Consider the following 21,024-nt stretch of genomic DNA (forward strand, 5'->3'; position numbering starts at 1 on the left):
AAGATGAATTCTCAGTTTTGCTATTCTCAGAAGTCAAGATCTATGGAAAAAAAAGTTTTACAAATTGTTTGGATTTCTTGTCTCACTCCATTTTTTGAGATGAAAATAAAAAGAACTCCATGTCCCACCTCACATGACAGTGAAAACTCAAGGTACAGGTTTAATAATTATTTTATTTATACATTTTCACCAATTCTTGCCTGCCATATTATTCCAGATATCACAGATGGATTATTCACAGTATTATCACATGTTCATTGTATGAAAATTAGGAGAAAGAAGAGATGTACAGACTGCATGAAAATGACACCTTAAAGTTCACATCTACAGTGTAATGCTCTGTAAACATGCGGGCCTATGAGCTAGGCTTGTCCTATCACCATCCAGCTGCATGACCTTGGGCAAGTCACTTCTGTTTTCTCACTTTTAAATTATCTATCACCTGACTTATCTACCTCACATTCAATTAGCTGCATGCAAAAATATCTCAAAAAATATCATGCACTTGTACTGTCAATATTATTACGGTAGTACTTTATTTATTAAGATGTTTCCTTGTTTCTGAGTAATACCATTCACATTTCAGTGAAAGTCATTTGTTTGCAAAGTGACCCTTTTAAAAGGAACTCTCAGGCATCAGTCTTACTGATAGTCTGTTATGATTCTGAAGCCAATGTCTCAATTCCTAGGTATAGGGTATGACAGTAATATATATAACAAGTTATATAAGTTATAATTAATAACTAATATAATGAAATGGTTCATTGGTTCTCTAAAATCTAATAATCCAAGAGTAATGAGGCCAAACCAAGGAAGGAAAAAATCCACCATGGCTTCTTTAAAGTGATTTAAAATCCAAGTGAGAATTGTGGTAATTGGGAACCAACTTTTATGTAAACTGAAGCTTACTTGTGTAGAAAAACATCAAAAGATAATCACTAAATTCAAATTCCCTAGGAATTTCTAAAAATAAAAATTCTACCATTTTCTTTCTGAAAAATTGCTTCTTTGGAAAAACATTTGGTACAAACTACACTCCCCTCAAATCAGTGTTGGTCCAGATGGTAAGATCCTTCCACCAAACTTTTCAGAAAGAGTCACATTGCTTTTTAACTGCAAAGTGAGTATTTCCAGGGCTTCAGAATTCAAGGGACAACCTAGGTGATATTTATAATAATACATACAAGAAGACTTTAGCATGCAGAATGAAATTACATAATTATTAATATATGGCAAACTGATCACTATTTGTGTATTTATAGGGTACAGCCAAAGTGATTATTTCAAGTTTTTTGGAACCTTGGAAGACAAGGAAAATAACTTGGGAATGTGTCTTGTCGACTTACCAAGTACCATTAATGCAGTCTCCATACTATTACTCCCATGTCAGTTCTGTAGAACATTTTAGCCTTTGGGTACTCTAAGCCTTGGATGGAACTGTTTAGGGAGTGGTTGGATATATGCAAAGAGTATTATGCTTTAGAAATGTTCCTGTTTATCAAAGTGAAAAGATAAATATGACACATGCTGAAAATGCGAAAATAAGGTTTTTGAGAGCTGCCAGTCATTTGGATACCAATTAGAAAGTATCTTCATCTGACTCAATATCACTTTTTGGTTTGGTAAGTCTTTCCAGTTCTTCTCCATCCTAAAAGGAAATATGAAATCAGTAATTACTTAAAATACTAGGAATGTAGCATTTGTAATGATTACTATTTATTTATTATTATTACTAGTTTATTTCATTAAACCATGACTATAATCTAGTCAAATGAAATTAGATAAATACTTATGTTCTTGGAAAGCTAATTTTAGACACATAATGAGATCACAAAAGATCTACCTGCATCTCAGTACTTGAATTTCAAAACTAACTGGAACGCAGTATGGAGCACCCTCTGCTGGTCTTGAAGGGAAACAGCTAGTGGTTGGAGAAATAAGTATGAACTAGGCCCTTACCTAAAATCGGTAAATTTTACCTAAAAAGTAAGGCAAGCGGTGTTATTGGGCCATTGGAAAAGAATACAGGACTTTTGGAACTGTACTCTGGCTGAGGTCAGGGCATTTGGGACCCATCCTTCTAATTTTTTCATCTTAAGAGTCTGTTATGTCACTACTTCAGAGACATTATACTGCTGAAAGCTCCACCACAAACTAATAGGCAAGAGATTATTTTCCCAGAGAGTAAAATGTTCATTTTGTGAAGTACTTAATATTTTGTGTGTTCATAAAAACCGTAAATTTAAAGTTAGAGGAGCTTATTTCGTCCTTTAAATATATACTTAACTCCTGACTTCAATCTCCAAAAGACCATTATTAATCTGCTAATACCATGACTGACAGATCTTCCTAGAAGAATTATAAGCAACTGGCAGAATACTAGAATATATTTTTCTCTTACTTATGAAGATCCTTTTGAAAATCACCTTAACAAGATAAGGCCTGCCCTTCTGGTACATTGAGGTTCATGAATAACCCAGGGAAAATCAAGGAGGCAGGACTTCCACTTAGATTTAACAAGATGCAACTAATGTCAAAGACCAACTTTTCTTATGGACTAGGAGTCAGGCCTCAAGGGTTTAGAATAGCTTTTTTTTTTTTTAATGTACCATCTATAATCCACTTATAGATCTGACTCTGTCTATTCATCTGCCAACCTATAATGTACCATCTATAATCCACTTATAAATCTGACTCTGTTTATTCATCTGCCAACCTATAAAGACTGGAGAAGATAACCTGTGGCACATCTCCCAGCTTTGTGACACTAGAACATTCTAAGATACAACTAACACATAAAGTCCTCAAGACTGTGATTTATACTTTTTCTTGACCCTTACAGCATTCTCACAAGCCCTTGCACACCTAAGTCCAGTGAACATTTGTTGAATAATTTTTAAAAGTCACAGAAATCCAAAACACCCCTTGAAAAATGAGCAAGTGACCAATTTCTTTTCTTGTATAACCGTGTGCTGAATTTGGGAAGAACAGGCAAAAGGCAGTATCCTGACAAACTTACCCCACTGGAGCGCTCCCAAAGACTGCCGCTTAGATCCCGGACTCTTTCTTGCCTAGGTGTGTACTCCAGACCTGGAGGCTTGCTGGCTTTGTAAATAAATATGGAGAGAAGAACTGAGGGTGCTTCTAAGAAAAACTGCAGGGAGGGCCTGAAGTCAAAGACCAGGACAGACACTGTTGTGATGATGACAGTGGTGACCTGGGCCATCAAGACGTGGAACATGTTATCCAGGAACTTGAGAATAAAAGCCACTGAGAGACCCTGGAATGCAGTCACAAAAATGAGAGCAACTGAAAACACATTGTGGCCATAGAAGACCCCGCAGTTCTTAATCTGATCACGGTTACTGCTCTGAAGGCCCAGTGTCAATCCGTTAAAAAGAATGCCAAAGAAATAGAGTTTGCTGTTCTGTATGAAGATGCTTTCAGACAGCTGGCTCCCTTCCTTCAGTATCTTTTCATTATAGATATTGGCCATTGAAGAAATAAAACACTGGACTATAATAAGCACATGGCCCAAGCCGAGATGGATGTGACTGAAAACCATGGCTGTGGTGTTCCACTTAGCTTCAGGGAAAGTCCATGCCTTTACTGTGCAGTTGCCTGTGCTGGGACACTCGCTTCTGAAAAGGAGGCAGGCATTGGATGGGCTGAAGAAGGCATCATGATGAAATCCATGTCCCGGCAGGTTACGCTGTGAAGTTTCAGTCCCAGCAGTGAGGGCCACAATAGACAAGAACAGAATCAGGAGGGAAGCCCATTGTATCCAGTTTAGATGCCTCCTGTTCAGAGGAAAAACGAGATTTTACTACTACTCCCCCCCAACTCCTTTCCCACAGTGACTGTTTCTACTGAAAATGCAGATACTTAAGTACTTGGTAGAATAAACTGTGCCCAGTTTTTGCCAGCATTCCCAATTCAAGTTCAAAGGAAACCTGTTCGTGTCTCTGCATCTTAAGTGTGATATTTTTATTCACCTTTGTAATAGATTGTCCCTTAATGTCAGTCATTTCTCATTGTTAAGTATCCTTTTAACTTTAGATTTAACTAAATCTTTTTACCTCCAGAACTGATTAGACCTTTGTAACAATGATTTTTACTTTGCTATGAAGTAAGTATGGCAGAGAGTCTCAACTTGATTTCCTCAATTTGGAGCTATAGAAATCCGTGAATCCTTGCAGTAGGAATCTTCTATATAGGTGAATTCTCGGCCCTGCCCACACAAGACCCTTTAAAGCTGTCAAATTTCAAAGGTGTTCATGACCCAAAAAAAGATTTAAGGAGGGAGCCTGCTCCTAGATCTGTGGCCTAATCATAAAAAATTTTATAGTAAACTACTGTTTGGGACAGTAAGGAAAAAAAAATTTAGTAGTCTCAGTTTATGAAGTCTTAACAATGCTTTATTTCTTTACTTATTTTGCCTAACCACAAACTTGTATGAAAATAGAGCTACTCTATGAGCCGGCAATTGCACTAGAGGGTATTTACCCCCAAAATACAAATGTAGTGATATGAAGGGGCACGTGTTCCCCAATGTTTATAGCAGCAATGTCCACAATAGCCAAACTATGGAAAGAGCCCAGATGTCCATCAACAGATGAATGGATAAAGATGTGGTGTGTATATAGGTACACACACACACAATGGAATACTATGCAGCCATCAAAAACCACAAAATCTTCCCATTTGCAATGATGTGGATGGAACTAGAGGGTATTATGCTAAGTGAAGTCAGTCAGAGAAAGACAGTATCACATGATCTCACTGACATGAGGAATTTGAGAAACAAGACAGAGGAATCATAGGGGAAGGGAAGGAAAAATGAAACAAGATAAAACCAGAGAAGGAGACAAACCATAAGAGACTGCTCAACTCAGGAAATAAACTGAGGGTTGCTGGAGTGCAGGGGGGCGGGGGGATGGGATGGCTGGGTGATGGACATTGGGAAGGGTATGTGCTATGGTGAGCACTATGAATTAAGACTGAAATCACAAACGTGTACCCCTGAAACAAATAATACATTACATGTTAATTTAAAAAAAGAGATAACATTAAAAAGAAAAGAAGACATGCTTTATTGTCAATCTGTTTTGTGGATTCTTCAGTCCAACAGACATTTAAATAAGCAGCTACGGTGTGCCAGGCTACTATAAGCCTGGGAGATAAGACTTGATCTCCATCTCCAAGGAATTTACACTTTAATAAGGGAAGAGCCTTGAAACTAAACAATGCAAAACATAATGTGTGACAGGTGATACACAGAACAACTGAGGCACAAAAAGGAAGGGAACCTTGAGTCTGTAAGTGGAGTCAGATATTGTTTCAAAGAAAAAATAACACTCAAGGTGAAAGATGAAAAATAAACTGACATTTGCCAGGTGAAATGGCATTTGCCAATATATCCAGGGAGAGGGAGGAGACTATACAAAGAGAGTAAGAATGTACAATGTTGACTAGGGTGAGGGGCAGCTGATTCAGGTTGGGGTAGATACGGAGATCTGAAGGGGAACAGAATCTTCAAGTTTAAAGATCAATTAGTTAGATGAAGAGGGAACACACATGCACACACGCACACACACACAGACATATAAACAAATAAGTAAGTGTAAAGCAACAGGTAAGAAATGGAATTTATAAGAACTTTGGAGCGTTTACTGGACACCTACTATGGGTCAGTTTCTCTTGTAAGGAAGGAAACAGTGCTCTGAGAGGTTAACAGACTTCCCTAAGGTCACATATTTATGAAAGAGCAAGGAAGGTGGAGAGCCTGTGTGACTCAAGTCAGTTAAATGGCTGCCTTAGGCTCAGGTTGTGATCTGGTCCTGGGGTCCTGGGATCTGGTCCTGCATCCGGCTCTCTGTGCAGCAGGAGTCTGTTTCTCCCTCTCACTCTGTGCTCTCCCTTTCTCTCTCTCTCAAATGAAATCAAGAAAGAAAGAAAGAGAGAGAGAGAGAGAGAGGGAGAGAGGAAGGTGGGGGAGGGGAGGGGAGCGGAGGGAAGGGGAGGGGAGGGGAAGAAAGAAGCAAAGGAAAGGAGAAGGGAGAGGAAAGGATCTGAGCCATGGTTTGAATGTCTTCCTTTTGGACCTATGCACCTCTTAAGTACAGTGTTCAAGTATAATGAATTCCCAAGGTGCATACATAGGAACAGGTGTCTGATTTCACCAATGCTTCCATAGAGCTTCATTAATTGAAACTGGTATGTGCACAGACCAGCCTAGATAGCAGCACACATGTGCACACTATCATGTCTTCTCATGTATGTACTTTAAAATATCCAGATCTAGCACTTAGTTATGACTCTAGCATAGCCCTAAACCACAAAGTCAGAAACTGTGTACTAATCTCATAAGTTTCTCAAGGTATAGATGGTACACAGCAAGTGGTAGAAAGTAAATTGATTGGACTCAGAAAAGATAGATATGCCCTATTTATAAAAATCATTATATAACAGATTATTGGACATCAAGGCAAATATATATTTTAATTCTATATAATATAATCTATAATTCCTTTAAAAGTTTTCAATCCCAACAGCTATAGTTTTTCCACTGACATTGAGAAAAAAAGATCCTAATTAAACAAACCCTTAAACAAGTTAATCGGTACCACTGAAAATATTGCTCATTCAAGGTAATGTTCTAGAAGGTAAATGTTATTAAGGGGATAGGCTGGAAATGGCAGATTTTCAGCAAAGAAAATAAAGCTAAATAAATTATCCCATAAAGTCAGCTGAGGATAGGTGCTCTTATAAATGACTGTGCATGAGTTTGCTTCTCACAGTTTCATGAATACAACAGTAGAAATTCACCTAACTGATCTCTCTACTGCCCCAGTAAACAAATCATTTGGATTGCGGATCAGAGCTGAACGCTTACCGCTAGGACACTCTACCTCAGGGCTTCTGCTTCCAAATGAATTCTTGCTCACAAAGAGTCTCTGTTCCTAACTGTGTGTTTGCCAGGTGACTTCATTATTGTAATTAGATATTTAATGATTACATAAATGACAAATTATGAGCAGAAGAAAAGGGTTGCTTTTTTATGAAAAGTTGAAAGCTCTGGAAGATTAATTAAAGGCAAATTACTCAAACTGGGTACAGAGGAGCTAATTATAAGATTAGGAAATAAATAACAAAAATCTATAATAATCTACTTTAAAAGTATTTTTAAGAACTAACTCTACTTTAAGAAACTAAAATCAGAAAGCAAGCATGATGCATAATCAATGTAGCTTCAAGAACAAAGCCAAAAAAAGACTTCTTATCAGCAAATCCCACACATTTCAAAGGAAAGGCCTGAGCTCTTCAAAACACTGGTGAATGGACATTTACACATCTTAAGCTGTTTAAAGTATGGGTTTTTCTTTAAAATGATTCACCACTCTGAGTTTTCCCAATAACAATGAAGTCCAAATTGCATCAGATAAGAGCACCTCTACCATACTTTGTTGTAGTAAAACAGAGCAGAACATGAAAATAAAATTAAGTGGAAAGACACAGGACTTAAAAAAAAATTGTACAAAAAACATTTCTTAATTACACAGAAAGTGACCAGTGGCATATTTATAACAGGAAATTATAAAAAAGAATTATCAAGTGAATTATTTTGAAGAAATGCTTGTACCAGTGAGGTGCACTTTTTTTCTTCTAAGACACCCTCATGTGTCAAAATGTTTTTCACTGATTGTTTTTTTCTCAACAGCTTCCTTTTGAAGATATCAGAGAAATTTATACACATTTTTTAGATAAAAGTTTGGTTATCTTTTTCTCCCAGATCTCTATGTTCAGGTTGAGACTACTTTTCCTAAAATCTAATTAAACAAGATAATACAAATTTGCCAAGCCTTAAGAGCAAACCAGTAAGGCTCTGAGGCATAATGTCTGCCACCAGTTTCCACTGTGGACCAGTGGCTACACTTCGAAAAACCAATCTACACATTCACATGGGGTTTCTCTAGAACATCCAGTAAGGCATTTGATTGGTGCTATTTTTCTTTTTACCACTTTCAAATACTTCCAACTAATTCTTGCTTTAGTCACTGGACTTTTTTTCTTACCTGTGTAGCTTTATACTCTTTATCTGTATGAGAAAGGTATTTGATGGCTCTGCTAGAGTCAAGTATAAGACAACAGTTTTAATATTCTAAATGTAGGGGGTTGGGGGGATGGCCTAACAGGGTAATGGACATTAAGGAGAGTACATGATATAACGAGCACTGGGTATTATATACAACTTGAACTCTACCTCTGAAACTAATAATGCACTATATGTTAATTAACTGAATTTAAATTTTAAAAATTTTATATGTAAAATGAGTTATTTATGGCAAACACATTAAGAATATGTAGTAAGACTCAAGCTGCTACTCCTGGGTCAAAATTTTATTGCTAACGAACGGCAAAAGAACGTTAAATGGTTCACAAAGAGTAGACTGAATACGGAAAACCAAACAACATATGCCACCAATGACAAAAAGATCAAAATAGAACAAAATTGACTTAAAATGTAATAAAAAATACACAATTTAAAAAAAGAAAAATGTAATAAATAATACAGTACTTGGAAGACATTCTCATAAAGACAGTAGTAGATATATCCTTTTAGCAATATTAAGAGTAGCTCCAGTGCTGATTTGTGAATCAGTCAAATTAAAACCCCCTCCAGGAGCTAAATTAGTGCCTGCAAAAGCAATACAAACAGTGATTTCATTGTCTGCTTAATTAACCTTGAAGGATTCAAAACAGAGGGATACTAACAACAAAGCAAATACATGTCTAAGAATATTACTGCTCTGAATATTAAGAGGTAAAATTAGTGAAAAGGTTTTTTGGAACTTCAGTTCGTAACATTAGTTATTATTAAAACTAGCAACAGCATAATGTTATAATTAATAGTATTAAAATCAAACATTTTATGTTTATAGTGTAATTAGATTTGGTTACACTAAGAGCTAACTTTCTTAATACAAATAGTTAAGTGCTTAAAATTTTTAAGAGGGCCATCTCTGCCCACATGCTAGCTCTCTCTCTACCCCTGACAGGGGCAGTTCACTTTGGGTTGGTCTCTCTGCCTCTAACCCTGCTGCCCCACATACTCCCTCCCCTCTGGTCAAAGCCACCTAAATGCTGGTAGCTCTGTGCTGTCGGCTCAGACTCAGCTTGGGATGACTACTGATGAAGAGGGACTGTAACTCCTGCCTCCTGGGGTTGTTGTGGGATTAAGTCTAGTTAGGGGAAAGGCCCTCAGGTTGGCCCTTGGACCAGCCCTTGGCCCTAAGGAGTCCTTACTGGGTTATCTTCTCACTGTCCAGCTGAAAGCCTACCCGCCCTGTCGCCTGCAAACCCGTCAGGCCAGCCCTGGATATGGCCTTTCTGAGTGGTCCCTCAGCTTGACCTCTGCGCCACAGCTCATGCTTTGGAGTAAATTAAAACAGATGAACAAACAAAAATTAAAAAAATACCATACACAATTAAGGGCACAACTAGAGCTATGGGCCAATTCCAAGCCTAGCAATATATATTTTATACATTTTTGCGTTCGCAAATTCAATTTTAACTTGATGTAATTTTGACACAATACCTATGTATTGCATTATGTAAGTATAATACCACGTGTAGCCGTAAATGTCATTTCACGGGAAAAAAAAAATTTTACTTAAAAATAAAAAACTTGTTTTTGAGACCCTTTGTGAGACTTCCTTATCAAATAATGAAACTTTTATTATGTGGCAGGGAAAATTTTATTCCTCTGTGGACATGTACCTCCAATTTTACCCAGAAATCAATATAAAGATATTACTGTTTATATAAAATTTCTCAGAAGTCAATTTTTTATCCTATAAAGTAACTTTTATGTTGATTTTAAAGACTTCAAAACATTTTTGGAATTAGCATTCTTTAACTTGCTAGTTAAATTATTGTCACAACTCAGAAACCAAATGAAGAACCTGATGCAAAAGCAAATTTCAGTGCACTCTAACTTTTAACCTGGACGAAATGTAATGTTCATGTTCTTTTTCCTCATCTCTCACATGAGCTGTTAAATTGAATGCTTTCCTCAGGGTATTAGAAAGTCTTTCAAGAACTCCATATAAGTAATGTACTGAACGCACCATGGATTCAACAAATATTTACTGAGTGCATATGTACTAAGCCACTCACCCTGTTGTACACGTAAATTATGAAAGCACATACTATGACATGGCACATTGAGAAATAAGAAATTAAAAGGGGAAGTGAATGCAAAAGAAAAAAGAAAATCACAACAAATATAACAAGAAGTTAATTTTATTTTTATCATCATCAAGTAACAAACTGGAGTTAATACCCAGATCCCATTACACCTTAGAACAGTCTGGTCTGTGCTAGGCAGCAGAGCCTGTTTACTTACAAATGTTTATTTTATTCAAAGATCTTCCTGGAGAAAGGAAACACTGATGACAGCATTTTTCAAAATTTAAAAATCTATCATTCTTATTAATTGTGATTTTCACTAGATTCCACAGGCAAATCCTCTGCCAATCAGAGCTTAAATCATGTACTCGTTTCAAACAAACAGTTTAATAACGAATTTGCCACTCTTCATCCTCTCGAAACTACAAATAACAAATGCATTAACAATATTTAGGAACTTCTTGGTTCCCTAGTAAAATACAGAGATTCTGGGGGAAAAAAAAAGCGCGCATGAATTCTTTAATTTGGCACTAAAAATTAAAATAAGCTGGTCAATTATTTATTTATTATTTTTTTTTGAGATGCTAAGAAAAAACTTTTCATATATCTAGTTGCAAAGATTTAGATGGGCCAGCAGTACTGGAGCTGCTTTTTGGATGGGTTAAACAATTTGTCCAAAAAACAAAGCCAGTTAGGAATAAAATCCCGGCCCTGGGATTCAGAGGGCTCAGTGCTCTGGGTATATCATCTGAAATAAGGCTGTGCCATTTTAAAGTATGATATATGCTTTCAGAGCAAGTTACTTACTTCAGCACTATCCTGAATAGAAGAGCTGTTGTTATAATGCTAAAATTTGAGAAGATAACAGCCATGGCCTAGAAAGAAGGAGAAGATAGAGTTACAATCCAAACAAAGTAGTGACCTCAGAAATCTCCCAGCTCACTGGTTCACCTGACAAAAAAAGCTTTTTGGTAAAAAAAAACCTGAGGGGTTATTAGGGCAGCTATTTCACTAGAGGATTAAATTCCATTTTTATTGGTTGTTAAATGTATGCAGATATGACCAAATTATTGTATAGGCTTTGAAAACGTCCTTAAATTCAGCAAATGCCTCTGTAAACAATCCGTATATGCAGATCTGGAAATGCTTAGAAACTCTAAATGTTCAGGCCTAGAAATAACAGCTACCTTGCCTATGAAGCATACTGTTTCAAGCTCTTCAAATACTTTAGAGACTTTTCACACTACTTCCAGGGGTGGAGGGAAGGCATGTACTGTTAGGCCCCTTTATACAGTAAGAAAATTGAAGTATAGATTTTTAAGCATCTTTACTATTCTAAGAATTCAATCAGTTCTCCTGGCTCAACTGCAGTGATTCAGGACCAGTGATTCAATACCAAACTTGAATTTGATTGTCCTTTCATTTATTCACATTGTTTTCAACACTTAGAAATGTGTTAGCCAGATTTCATAAAAGTCTCTTCTCATGAATTCAGTCATATTCAGAGACAATAATATTAATCTGAACATGTATATATTTTGGCTCAGAAGTATGAAACTTCATCATTGCTCCCCATGACTGGATCTCACAATATTAACGACTTTTAAAAACAAATCTTGTTTACTTCACTCTGCTTTTCTCCTTGCTGTCGGTTTAGGATGACTGAACTCCAAGGAGTATTTTTCAGTAGTCTTATATAACCAGCAAACACAGCTAACATGTAGGTGAATTAAAGAAATAAGAATAAATCCAATAAAAACCAATAAAAATTTAAAAAATCTAATAGAACAAATGCAAAAATATAATAGTTTTAATTCTACTGAATTTTTTATGGAAAGCGCTGTTTTAAGGATTTCTCAGTGTCCTCTGGAGACGAATGTTTATGAACCCCTGGTAGGAAAAGAGTAAGAGCTGCTGAGGAAAGTAGTGGCTGGTAAGAGGGAACAGTCAGTGGCTCTGATTAATTACAGTTATGGTGCAGATCCCTAACCAAGCACCTGGCTGCCCTGATGAATTCTGAAACTGCTTTCCATGCAAGAGCACAGAATAAACAAAACACCAGAGCTCTTTGCCCCCAAACTTCCAAGCATCTCTATTTAATTCTTTCCAACTAGACTTGGGGCACAGCAATATACAGAATATGCCATGTGACTGATTTTGTAATATTTGTGGTTGTGCACAATCAGGAAGGAAGAGCAAAGCAATTAACTAGAAGAACAAGGAAGCTGCAATTTTGCTTTCATATTGAGGACAGAGAAAAGGGATATAAGTTTGAAGCTAAGCTCAATAAAATACAATACTATGTACTCATTGATACAAATAATTATGTTGCTGGGTATGAGAATTCTTAGATCTGAAAAACAACCGGGAAGAATGTAAGACAGAACACATTCTAGCATTCAAAATACTTGCTAATGAATGGATGACACAGCTGAAAGGAATTTCAGGGGATCACCTGGCCCAGGTTCCTCCAATCTTAGAGTTAGTATGGTAACGTTACTCTATTTCACAGATGGGCAACTGACACAGTAGTTGGGGGTTGCCTAATTAAACAGCTTCTAAATTGTGCAAAAGAATCAAATTCCTGTTTTCTACTTAGTGCTCTACTGATCTCTCCTTGTCCCACTCTCAAAGTGATTTGGCTATATTTAAGAGGCTTTTCATAGAGAACCTGTGCCTATAAAAATCCTATTTATCATCAAAATGCCTGAATATTTTATTTAAAGAAACTTAAAACACATTTTGGCAACAATGGCAATAGAAATCTTCATTTTATAAAATATTATGGGAAAATAAACACATGCCCCAAACTTAGTTTGTAAAAGTAAAATCAGAAGACCAAATTTTAATCCCAATTACAAATGGATTTCTCAGTTGGGAAGGAGGATGCCAAGAGAGATGAGAAACATCCCTAGTATAATTAGTTGTAGATAGCATTTATAGCTGGGAGAATGTATTTTCTACCCTTAAAGAACTTGTGGGTTAAATGATAGGACTAATATGAAAAAATATATATATAAAAAATACATATAGTACATTAAAGCAGGTATAGGAAAGAATAGGGCTCTGAGTATATGATTTTCTGAGTCAGTAATGGAAATCTGTTTGGAGATAGTGAATGCTGAAGTTAACAGAGGTTGGTGACCACAGGATGGCTCAGCAAAGAGGCAGACTAAGGTTACACACAGAGAGATGGCTCTACATTCACTGGCCAGTGAGCAACTTCTGCTAGTCAGCACAGCTTTCTACAGCAACCTTTAAGAGTGAGAGAATGTGGCAGGCAGATTGGTAATTCCATATTCAGATGATTCGGGTCCAATCTCAGGAAAACCACTGGGGGCAAAGAGAAACTAACACTGACAATGAAAATGATAAAAAATATTAGTTCTGGGATTCATTTCTTTGTATTTTTCCAACGCTATTTTCTATCATATTTACTTACAGGCTGAAGGTAGGAAATGACATAGAAGACGATCAAATTATCCAGGAAATAAAGAAAGGCAGGAATGGACCACTTCATGAAATTAGAGAATTCCTTCCAGGGAGCACATCTCAAGTTTCTACTTTGATGGTCTTCAAAAGAAAGAAAGACAGTAATAAACAAAGGATCTTGATGAGAATGCCTATATTTTTAAACAAACTAAGTTGTATTTGATTACTGATACAACTCTTTGAAAGAGGCTTTATGAACTTGCTTTCATCAGTGACTATTAGCCTTAAGAAATCAAAGGCAATATAGGATTTCAGCATTGTCTCTCTTTCTTCAACCCACCAACCACCATGCCTCATCACTGACAATCAGCAACACCCTTAGGAATACCTAATTCCTGTTAACTTGAAACATCTCAGGATACTCAAGGTTTCTCTTACTATTATGAGACCTAAAGTCGAGAGAGAGCAAGATGTGAGAATACAGAGAAAAAAAAAATCTAGCATTTATGCGGGGATTATTTTTCCCCCAGGGGATCAGAAAAAAAAAAGATACTAGGTGAAAATTTATAATAGGGGAGTAGAGAAAACTAAATTTTACTAATCCTTATATGAGTAATGATCCCATCACCAGATCTCCAAAAACTTAGAAAGGTACCATAACAAGAGAATGTAAAACAACATGCAAAAAGAGAAAACAATTTAAGTATAAGCCCTGTAAATAACGCATAAATTTCATGAGATTAAGAAATGTATTCCAACTACTAGAAACTGCACAAATTGAAACTTTTAAGAATAAAAAGAAATCTTCCTGGAAAAGACCTTTAATACTTTAAATTCTACGCTTACCTCATATGTCATGGCAGATCAAAGAACAGAATCATAAGGCTCAAGAACTGGGGAACTAAGGTGGAGAATTAATACCTAATACATACAAAGAGCCACAGAAGGCCAGTTGCTTCAGGTGTGAGGAAGGGATGAGTATCTCTTCTCGATAACTGATGAAGCTGGAAGTCAGAGAAGTTAAAATAATCTGACCCAGAATATAGTCTCTCTGACTCAATCCACTATACCACCTCCCCTGTAGAAAATGGGGACTGTTTGGGCAATATACTAAGTACCAAATCAGACAGCAGTGATTTAGAAAACCCTGAATTTGAATAAAAACTAACTCACTGTGTGACCCAACAAAGGAACACGTAACAAGGCAGAGTGATGGCCAAGACACAAGGCAAACATGGGCTGGAGTCCTGGCCCTGCCCCCTCCTACCTACCACACATAACGTTTTCTCCTTTGGCCTGTTTCTTCACTTGCAAAACATGGGTAATCATACTTAAGTTTGTATATTAGTGTCCTCATATATACATAAAATTAGTGGGCTAGACTAAATGACATCAAATGTTCTTTCTGGTTCTGAAGTGTTTTGATTCTGTGATTTTTAACAAGTATAGAGTACCACTTCAAGACTCACCTTTCTTTACAACCCAGAATGACACAAGCACGCAGAAAACTAGCTTCACCAACTCTGAGCACACATTCACGGTAGTTGGAAGATAATCATACTTGTTTTCTGAAATGTAACAGACATTTTTTTAACTATAAATTTTGTTCTACATAATGGTTATGTACAGTTAATAATTTACAGCTATTTTTAAACTTAAAAGTTGGATTTTAATACTGGTTATATTAAACTTCATCCAGTTGGCTTTGTTCTCTCTTGAATTTTTCAATCCGTTCACCTAATGTTATTAGCTATCCCTACTGCACTCAGTGTTTTATTATTCTTGAGTCTGATAAACAGCCTTCTGATGTTTTCATCCAAGTTGCTGATAAATATGTGGAGGACGTTAAGGCTATCAGCAAAGGTGGCTTCAGGATACGGCATTAAAGATGGGCTTCTAAACTGACCGCTAATTAGCACTCAGGGCTTGACTCATCAAAAGCCACAGATTGATCTGGCTGAATTAGGACCCAGCTATGTTTCCTCTTGTGTAACTTGTCTGCTAGAATCAAGGTACACTGTCTGTTTCACATCATGGCATGTATAGAAAACAGTATTTGTTTGGCACTCTGTGATAAATGATACATTGGGGTAAAAGAAGGAAGCTATTAGAGCCAAGAGGCAACTGCCCAGGGCTCTGGCTACCTCTAGAGCTGGAAGGAAATGTCTGACATAATCCAAACCCACTGACAAGTTGGGAAGATGTATCTTAACTTCTAAGTCAACTTAATTAGGAAATGAGGTTAGGTCAGTATGCCTTGGTCTTAGCTGTTACCTCAGCTGTTACCTTAGCTGTTACCTTCCAAACGCTGACAAACAACTTGCTGTACAATTTTGCCAAGGACAAACATAAACCTTATTAGGTCCTATTTGAAGGACTGAATTTCCCCCCTTTTGAAACATTTGCTTGTTTCCCTTGGTCATTATATGAAAAACCAAAACTGGCCAAGTACAGAAGAAAAATGCCAGCTCAACATTCTTTCTATCCAAAACACCATTTTGCTTTTTTCTGTGGTTTCCCTTGACCTTCTCAACCTAACCATAGTCAATTCTTTGTTCATCTCAGATCCTGCTGCACTACCTATAAACCCTCATAACAGTACTTATTTCACAGTATTATAGTTACTTCTTCTGTGTAAGTCTTACCTTAGAATGTAAACTTCTTATGAGAAAGGGCCCACATTAGTCATCTTCATATAACTGGCAGGTATTCTGCACTTAATAAATGTTCACCTGACTTACCTACACTTAATAAATGTTCACCTGACTTTAGTACTTACCTGTTAAACTTTCTCAATCCTTCAAAGCCTAATGAAAACTTCTCCTCCCTTTTCTGAGCATAAAGGCTGAAATCACACTCTACTATCTGCTAATGATACTTTGCACTGATCACTATGATACACACAAGCAAACACGCACACACAAGAACTGGGGAGAGGCCTTTAGATTACAACTCTCAAATTCTTGCCACTGCTCTAGAACTCACTTTGGCTTTTATTTATTTTTAAATTATATTTCTGTCATGGCAAATCCCCAACTGTGACTCAGCATCACATCTGGCCTCCTTGCACTTCCTTTCTGCCCTCACTCATACACCTTATTTACACTACATCCATCCTGACTGGGCTCCCTTTAGTCCAAAGAAAGGGGCCATGATCCCAGTATGACCTGTTCTCCACTTTAAAACTTTCCTTTCTCTTCAGGATCTTTGCTCCAATAAGAATTTTCCTATGTCTTCTATTAACTGGCCCCCTCCCCTTGGCCTGTAAGTATGCTCAAACTGTCCCATCCAAAAAAACCAAAATGTAAGATCCTACCCCTGCACCATTCTTTTTCTTTCTTTCCCTAAAATAGCATCAATATTCATTATCTCCATTTTACCCACTTTCCATTCAGGTCTTATTCCCAAGCAATCTGGTTTCTCATCCTATCATATTATTCAAACTACCTAGTCTCTCAGATTATCAAACATCTTCTAACTACTAATTCCAAAGGGCATGCTTTAATCCCTATCTTATTATAATGATACTATTTCCTTCATCTCCAAATCATTTCCTTTCCTTCTGTAAGTCATGTGCATTCAGTTTCCTTATTTCTCTAATGATTCTTTCTTAACAACTGAGCATCAGCATGGCTCTTAAATGTTGGCATTCCTGGTAGTTCTAGCCTTAGCTCTTATTTTCTCCTGCATGCTCACCCTGAATGAGCCCTCTGCTCTTATGGTTTTGAATGTCAATTTAATATTAATGTCTCCAAATCTGTATCCTGGAACATTTAATGCTCAAATTTAATGCTCACTAAACATATTCACATAAATAACTACCTCCTATTTATAAATTTAATTGGTATTTCCTTCACATATGTGATGTGCTATGTCCTTGTTCACTCAGTGAGCTCCTGGCCTCATGGAACTGAAACTGAAACTCCATAATCTTTATGAATTCTGTCTAGCCTGCTTCTTCCTACTAATAGCTTCCATCTGAGCTGAGAGCACGATCAACCTATTTGGCACCCCAAACCAGAAACCTCTGAGCTACACAGTATTTCATGTTCTTTAGTCTCCACATTCAGTACATTCTCTGAGCCCTGTCTTTTCTATGTTTAGAATATTTTTTGAATCTATCCTCTCTTTATTATTACCTCCAAAGTCTTGGTTAGACTTCATCTGTGGCTCGAATTTGCAATAACCCCAACTGGCTACTCTGCTTCCAGTCTCTTCTCAAGTCCATCCTCTATCCAGCTACCGTAACAGTCTCTCTCCTTTTGTTTGTAATTTCTCAGGCATTCCCTACCCTCCAGACTCTCAGACCTAGAGAACAAAGTTAAAGTCCCAGCTCCTTAGCATGGCATATGAAGTCCTTAAGTATCTGATCATAACATTCCCCTCCGGTTAAGCACCCCTTGACCCCTCCTCCAAGTCCTTAAACTTTTGCTCAGTAATTCTGAAGTACGTGTTCTCACAATTCATCCTGCTTTCTTTTTTAATGTGTCTATTCATTTTTATGGATAGCTGCTTCTGTTTTAAACACCAGTGTCCACCAGTCCTCTTATGGATTAAGTTCACCTTATCAGGGAGTGTTCCCTGATCCCTCTGCACTCCGTATGATCCTCTCCCAGAAAGAATATATCACTTCCTAATCTAAACTATCCCTGCATCTTTGGTATAGAACTGCACATATCCAGGGCGCTTGGGTGGCTCAGTGGATTGAAGCCTCTGCCTTCGGCTCAGGTCATGATCCCAGGGTCCTGGGATCAAGCCCCGCATCGGGCCCTCTGCTTGGCCAGGAGCCTGCTTCCCTTCCTGTCTCTCTGACTACTTGTGACCTCTGTCAAATAGATAAATGAAATCTTTCAAAAAAAAAAAAAAAGAAAAAGAATTGCACATATCCTACCGTACTGTCATGATCTTGCACACGGACAGCTCTCCTAATAAACACAGTTTTTGAGAATGTCTATGTTTTACACACTTTGAGCACTGCTACTTAATACTTGGCCTAAGTGCCCAAGAGCTAAATGTTAACCAAAGCAAAGACTTATATACACATCGGACTCCACAAGCAAACCATTAAGGGTCGTGATGTCATGACTTTATCCATCCTCAATAACTAGAGAAAGATTGTCAATATAGCTTTGTAGAATTAAATTGTGTATATAAATACAAATTACTACATTAAAACAAACAAACAGAACGGGCACCTGGGTGGTTCAGTTGGTTAAGTGTCTGACTCTTCATTTCAGCTCAGCTCATGATCTCAGGGTCTTGAGAACAAGCCCTGCATTGGGCTCTGCACCACACATGGAGACCACTTAAGAGTCTCTTTCCCCCCTCTCTGCCTCCTCCCCCACACTGTGTACATACAAGCTCTCTCTCAAAAAAAAAAACAAAACACCAAACAAACAAACAAAAAACCCCACAAAACAAAACAAAACAAAAAAACCCAGAAGACTTCCTGAGCTAAAAATTTCAAAGCTAATAATCTCTACTACCACACTGGTATAGTAATTAAGACAGTACCTCACAAATGCGAAGTGACCAAATATATGCTCCTATTTCGAACTGTTATAATTACACATACCACTACAGACTGAGATATCTTTTGATTAAAGCTACAGTCAGAGGTTATGATCTGTTCTCTAAACGGTTCAACGCTGTACTTCATTAATCCAAATTTCACTCAGCAAAAAAACATTTTTCTTGCTAAGGAATGAAAGGTTACAGAATCAAATTTAAACATACTTTATTGTTTACATGAAGCAGAGTACTTGAAAGTATATGATCTCTATTTTACACACAAGGAGACCAAAGACAGGAGATGTAATGTGTAATTAGCTGCAAGTGCTCCATATATTCCGAGGCTTAACTTACCTTCATTGGCTGAATATTTTACCAGCAGGATTCGACTTGAGCTTAAAGCAATGAATATGGTGCCTAGCAGGAATGTATACATGGTTGACAAGGAGCAGAACACAGGATGACCACAGCACTTGCTTTCCATTCCACTGTTTTTTAATTGCCTTAAAGAAAAGAACATATCCGTGAGCAACGCTGAAGGCAGATAAAGCATAGCACAAATACCACTGAGAGAGGTAGATGTCTGGCTATGGTTAGATCAAAACCAAGAAAATTGAGAAGAAGAGAAACTATGCGGAAAAAATTAAAGTCAGAAATTGATAGGAGGAGAATTTCTAGAAGACAGAAAAGGCCGGGGGGGGGGGGGGGGGGGCTGGGTGCAGTCCTTAAGCATCTGCCTTCGGCTCAGGTCATGATCCCAAGGTCCTGGGATCCAGTTCTGCATCAGGCTCCCCACTCAGCGGGAAACCTGCTTCTCCCTCTCCCACTGCTCTTGCTTGTGTTCCCTCTCTCACTGTCTTTCTCTCTCTCTCTCTGTTAAATAAATAAATAAAATCTTAAAAAAAAAAGTCAGAAAAGGTAGTGCCGGATTATAAATGCCGTTTTATAAATTATTATAAATGCTGCCAAAAGCAACTGACATTTTGGGACTGCAGAATTTTGCAAAAAACAATTTAACTTCCATTCCTATTAGCAACTTTGTTCTAGAAGAGAATTTCAGATTTCTATTGTTCTCCTCAGTAAGCAGCTCTCCTCTACAAAGTGGGAAAAGGGCTTGCTGGGAAATATTTCGTTACAATAATGAGCCAAGTGGAAATATTCGAAGCAGTGCTGTGAATTTGTACTTGAACCAGTGCTAAAAGGTAAAAGAACTTAGAAATCAATGCCTCTAAGGTCGTCTTTTGAGTTGTCAAGGAAACTAAACTCTAGGCTGGGTAACTTCTTCAAAGGCTCCCACCGCAGGGATGGTGCACAGGGCCTGGGACTTTGGGGACAGGCAGGCTTGAGACGTCAACACGGACAGCCCACCTGCGTGCAAGCGTAGAGGTCAAACAGGTACCTCCCCTACACGAGGAAGGCAAGTTTCCCTCTATAGTCGGAGAAGAGGGGTGACGGGGTGTGGGGAACCTCCTTGAAACACATGCGCAGTAGGAATCTCGAGCTGCGCGCGCCCTCCCCTCATACGCACGCGCACTTGTTTGCCAGCTGGGCGAGGTTACCTCTGTCCGTTCGAAGGGTTTTTAGTGGAGGAGCGCACATCCTAGAGCTGAGGCAGTAAAAGTGTAGCTCCGCAGAAGCAGCAGCTTTTAGGGTCCATAGTTGGGGAAGCTTTAGGAAGGAAAGAGAGGAGAAAAAGCCTCTGCCCCCCAGCCTCCTATTCCGGAACAAAAAGCCCAATAACGTCCCGACTGGGAAAGAGCGAACCTGGTACCCATTGCGCAGGCGCGGTCAGTGTTACGCTTCCGGAAGGAGGGAAGGAGCGGCCTAAGCCCGCCCCAGCGCGCCCTTTCTCGCGTCACGTGTCGGGAGAGTCCTGAGTCACGTGAGGCC

The 21,024-nt window shown here is 37.9% G+C and overlaps 1 protein-coding gene across 3 annotated transcripts; it reads right to left on the reverse strand.

The window, feature by feature from the left end:
- Positions 1-155: 155 nt before the first annotated feature.
- On the reverse strand, positions 156-21,018 carry SLC35A5 (solute carrier family 35 member A5). Of its 3 annotated transcripts, none has more exons than XM_032348906.1 (7): positions 20,899-21,018; positions 19,489-19,637; positions 15,093-15,191; positions 13,634-13,764; positions 10,999-11,066; positions 3,020-3,800; positions 156-1,648 (listed from the first exon to the last, which is right to left on the reverse strand). In XM_032348906.1, exons 1-7 carry the CDS (start codon positions 20,907-20,909, stop codon positions 1,580-1,582), a joined length of 1,308 nt encoding a protein of 435 aa, XP_032204797.1. In that variant the 5' UTR covers positions 20,910-21,018; the 3' UTR covers positions 156-1,579. The 3 variants fall into 3 exon arrangements, with proteins under 3 accessions (XP_032204797.1, XP_032204808.1, XP_032204816.1); XM_032348917.1 differs by having other exon boundaries at positions 20,694-20,921; XM_032348925.1 differs by lacking the exon at positions 20,899-21,018 and adding an exon at positions 20,503-20,597.
- Positions 21,019-21,024: the final 6 nt, after the last annotated feature.

This window comes from Mustela erminea, chromosome 1 (assembly GCF_009829155.1).
Source record: "Mustela erminea isolate mMusErm1 chromosome 1, mMusErm1.Pri, whole genome shotgun sequence".
Classification (NCBI taxonomy): domain Eukaryota; kingdom Metazoa; phylum Chordata; class Mammalia; order Carnivora; family Mustelidae; genus Mustela; species Mustela erminea.

Bases quoted from the DNA above. Each gene is read 5' to 3' on its own strand.
- SLC35A5 (XM_032348906.1), bottom strand. The intron at 15,192-19,488 runs GTAAGTTAAGCC...GTTACATTTCAG, and splicing joins AAAATATTCAGCCAATGAAG to AAAACAAGTATGATTATCTT. The intron at 11,067-13,633 runs GTAAGTAAATAT...CCTTCTTTCTAG, and splicing joins TCATTTCCTACCTTCAGCCT to GCCATGGCTGTTATCTTCTC.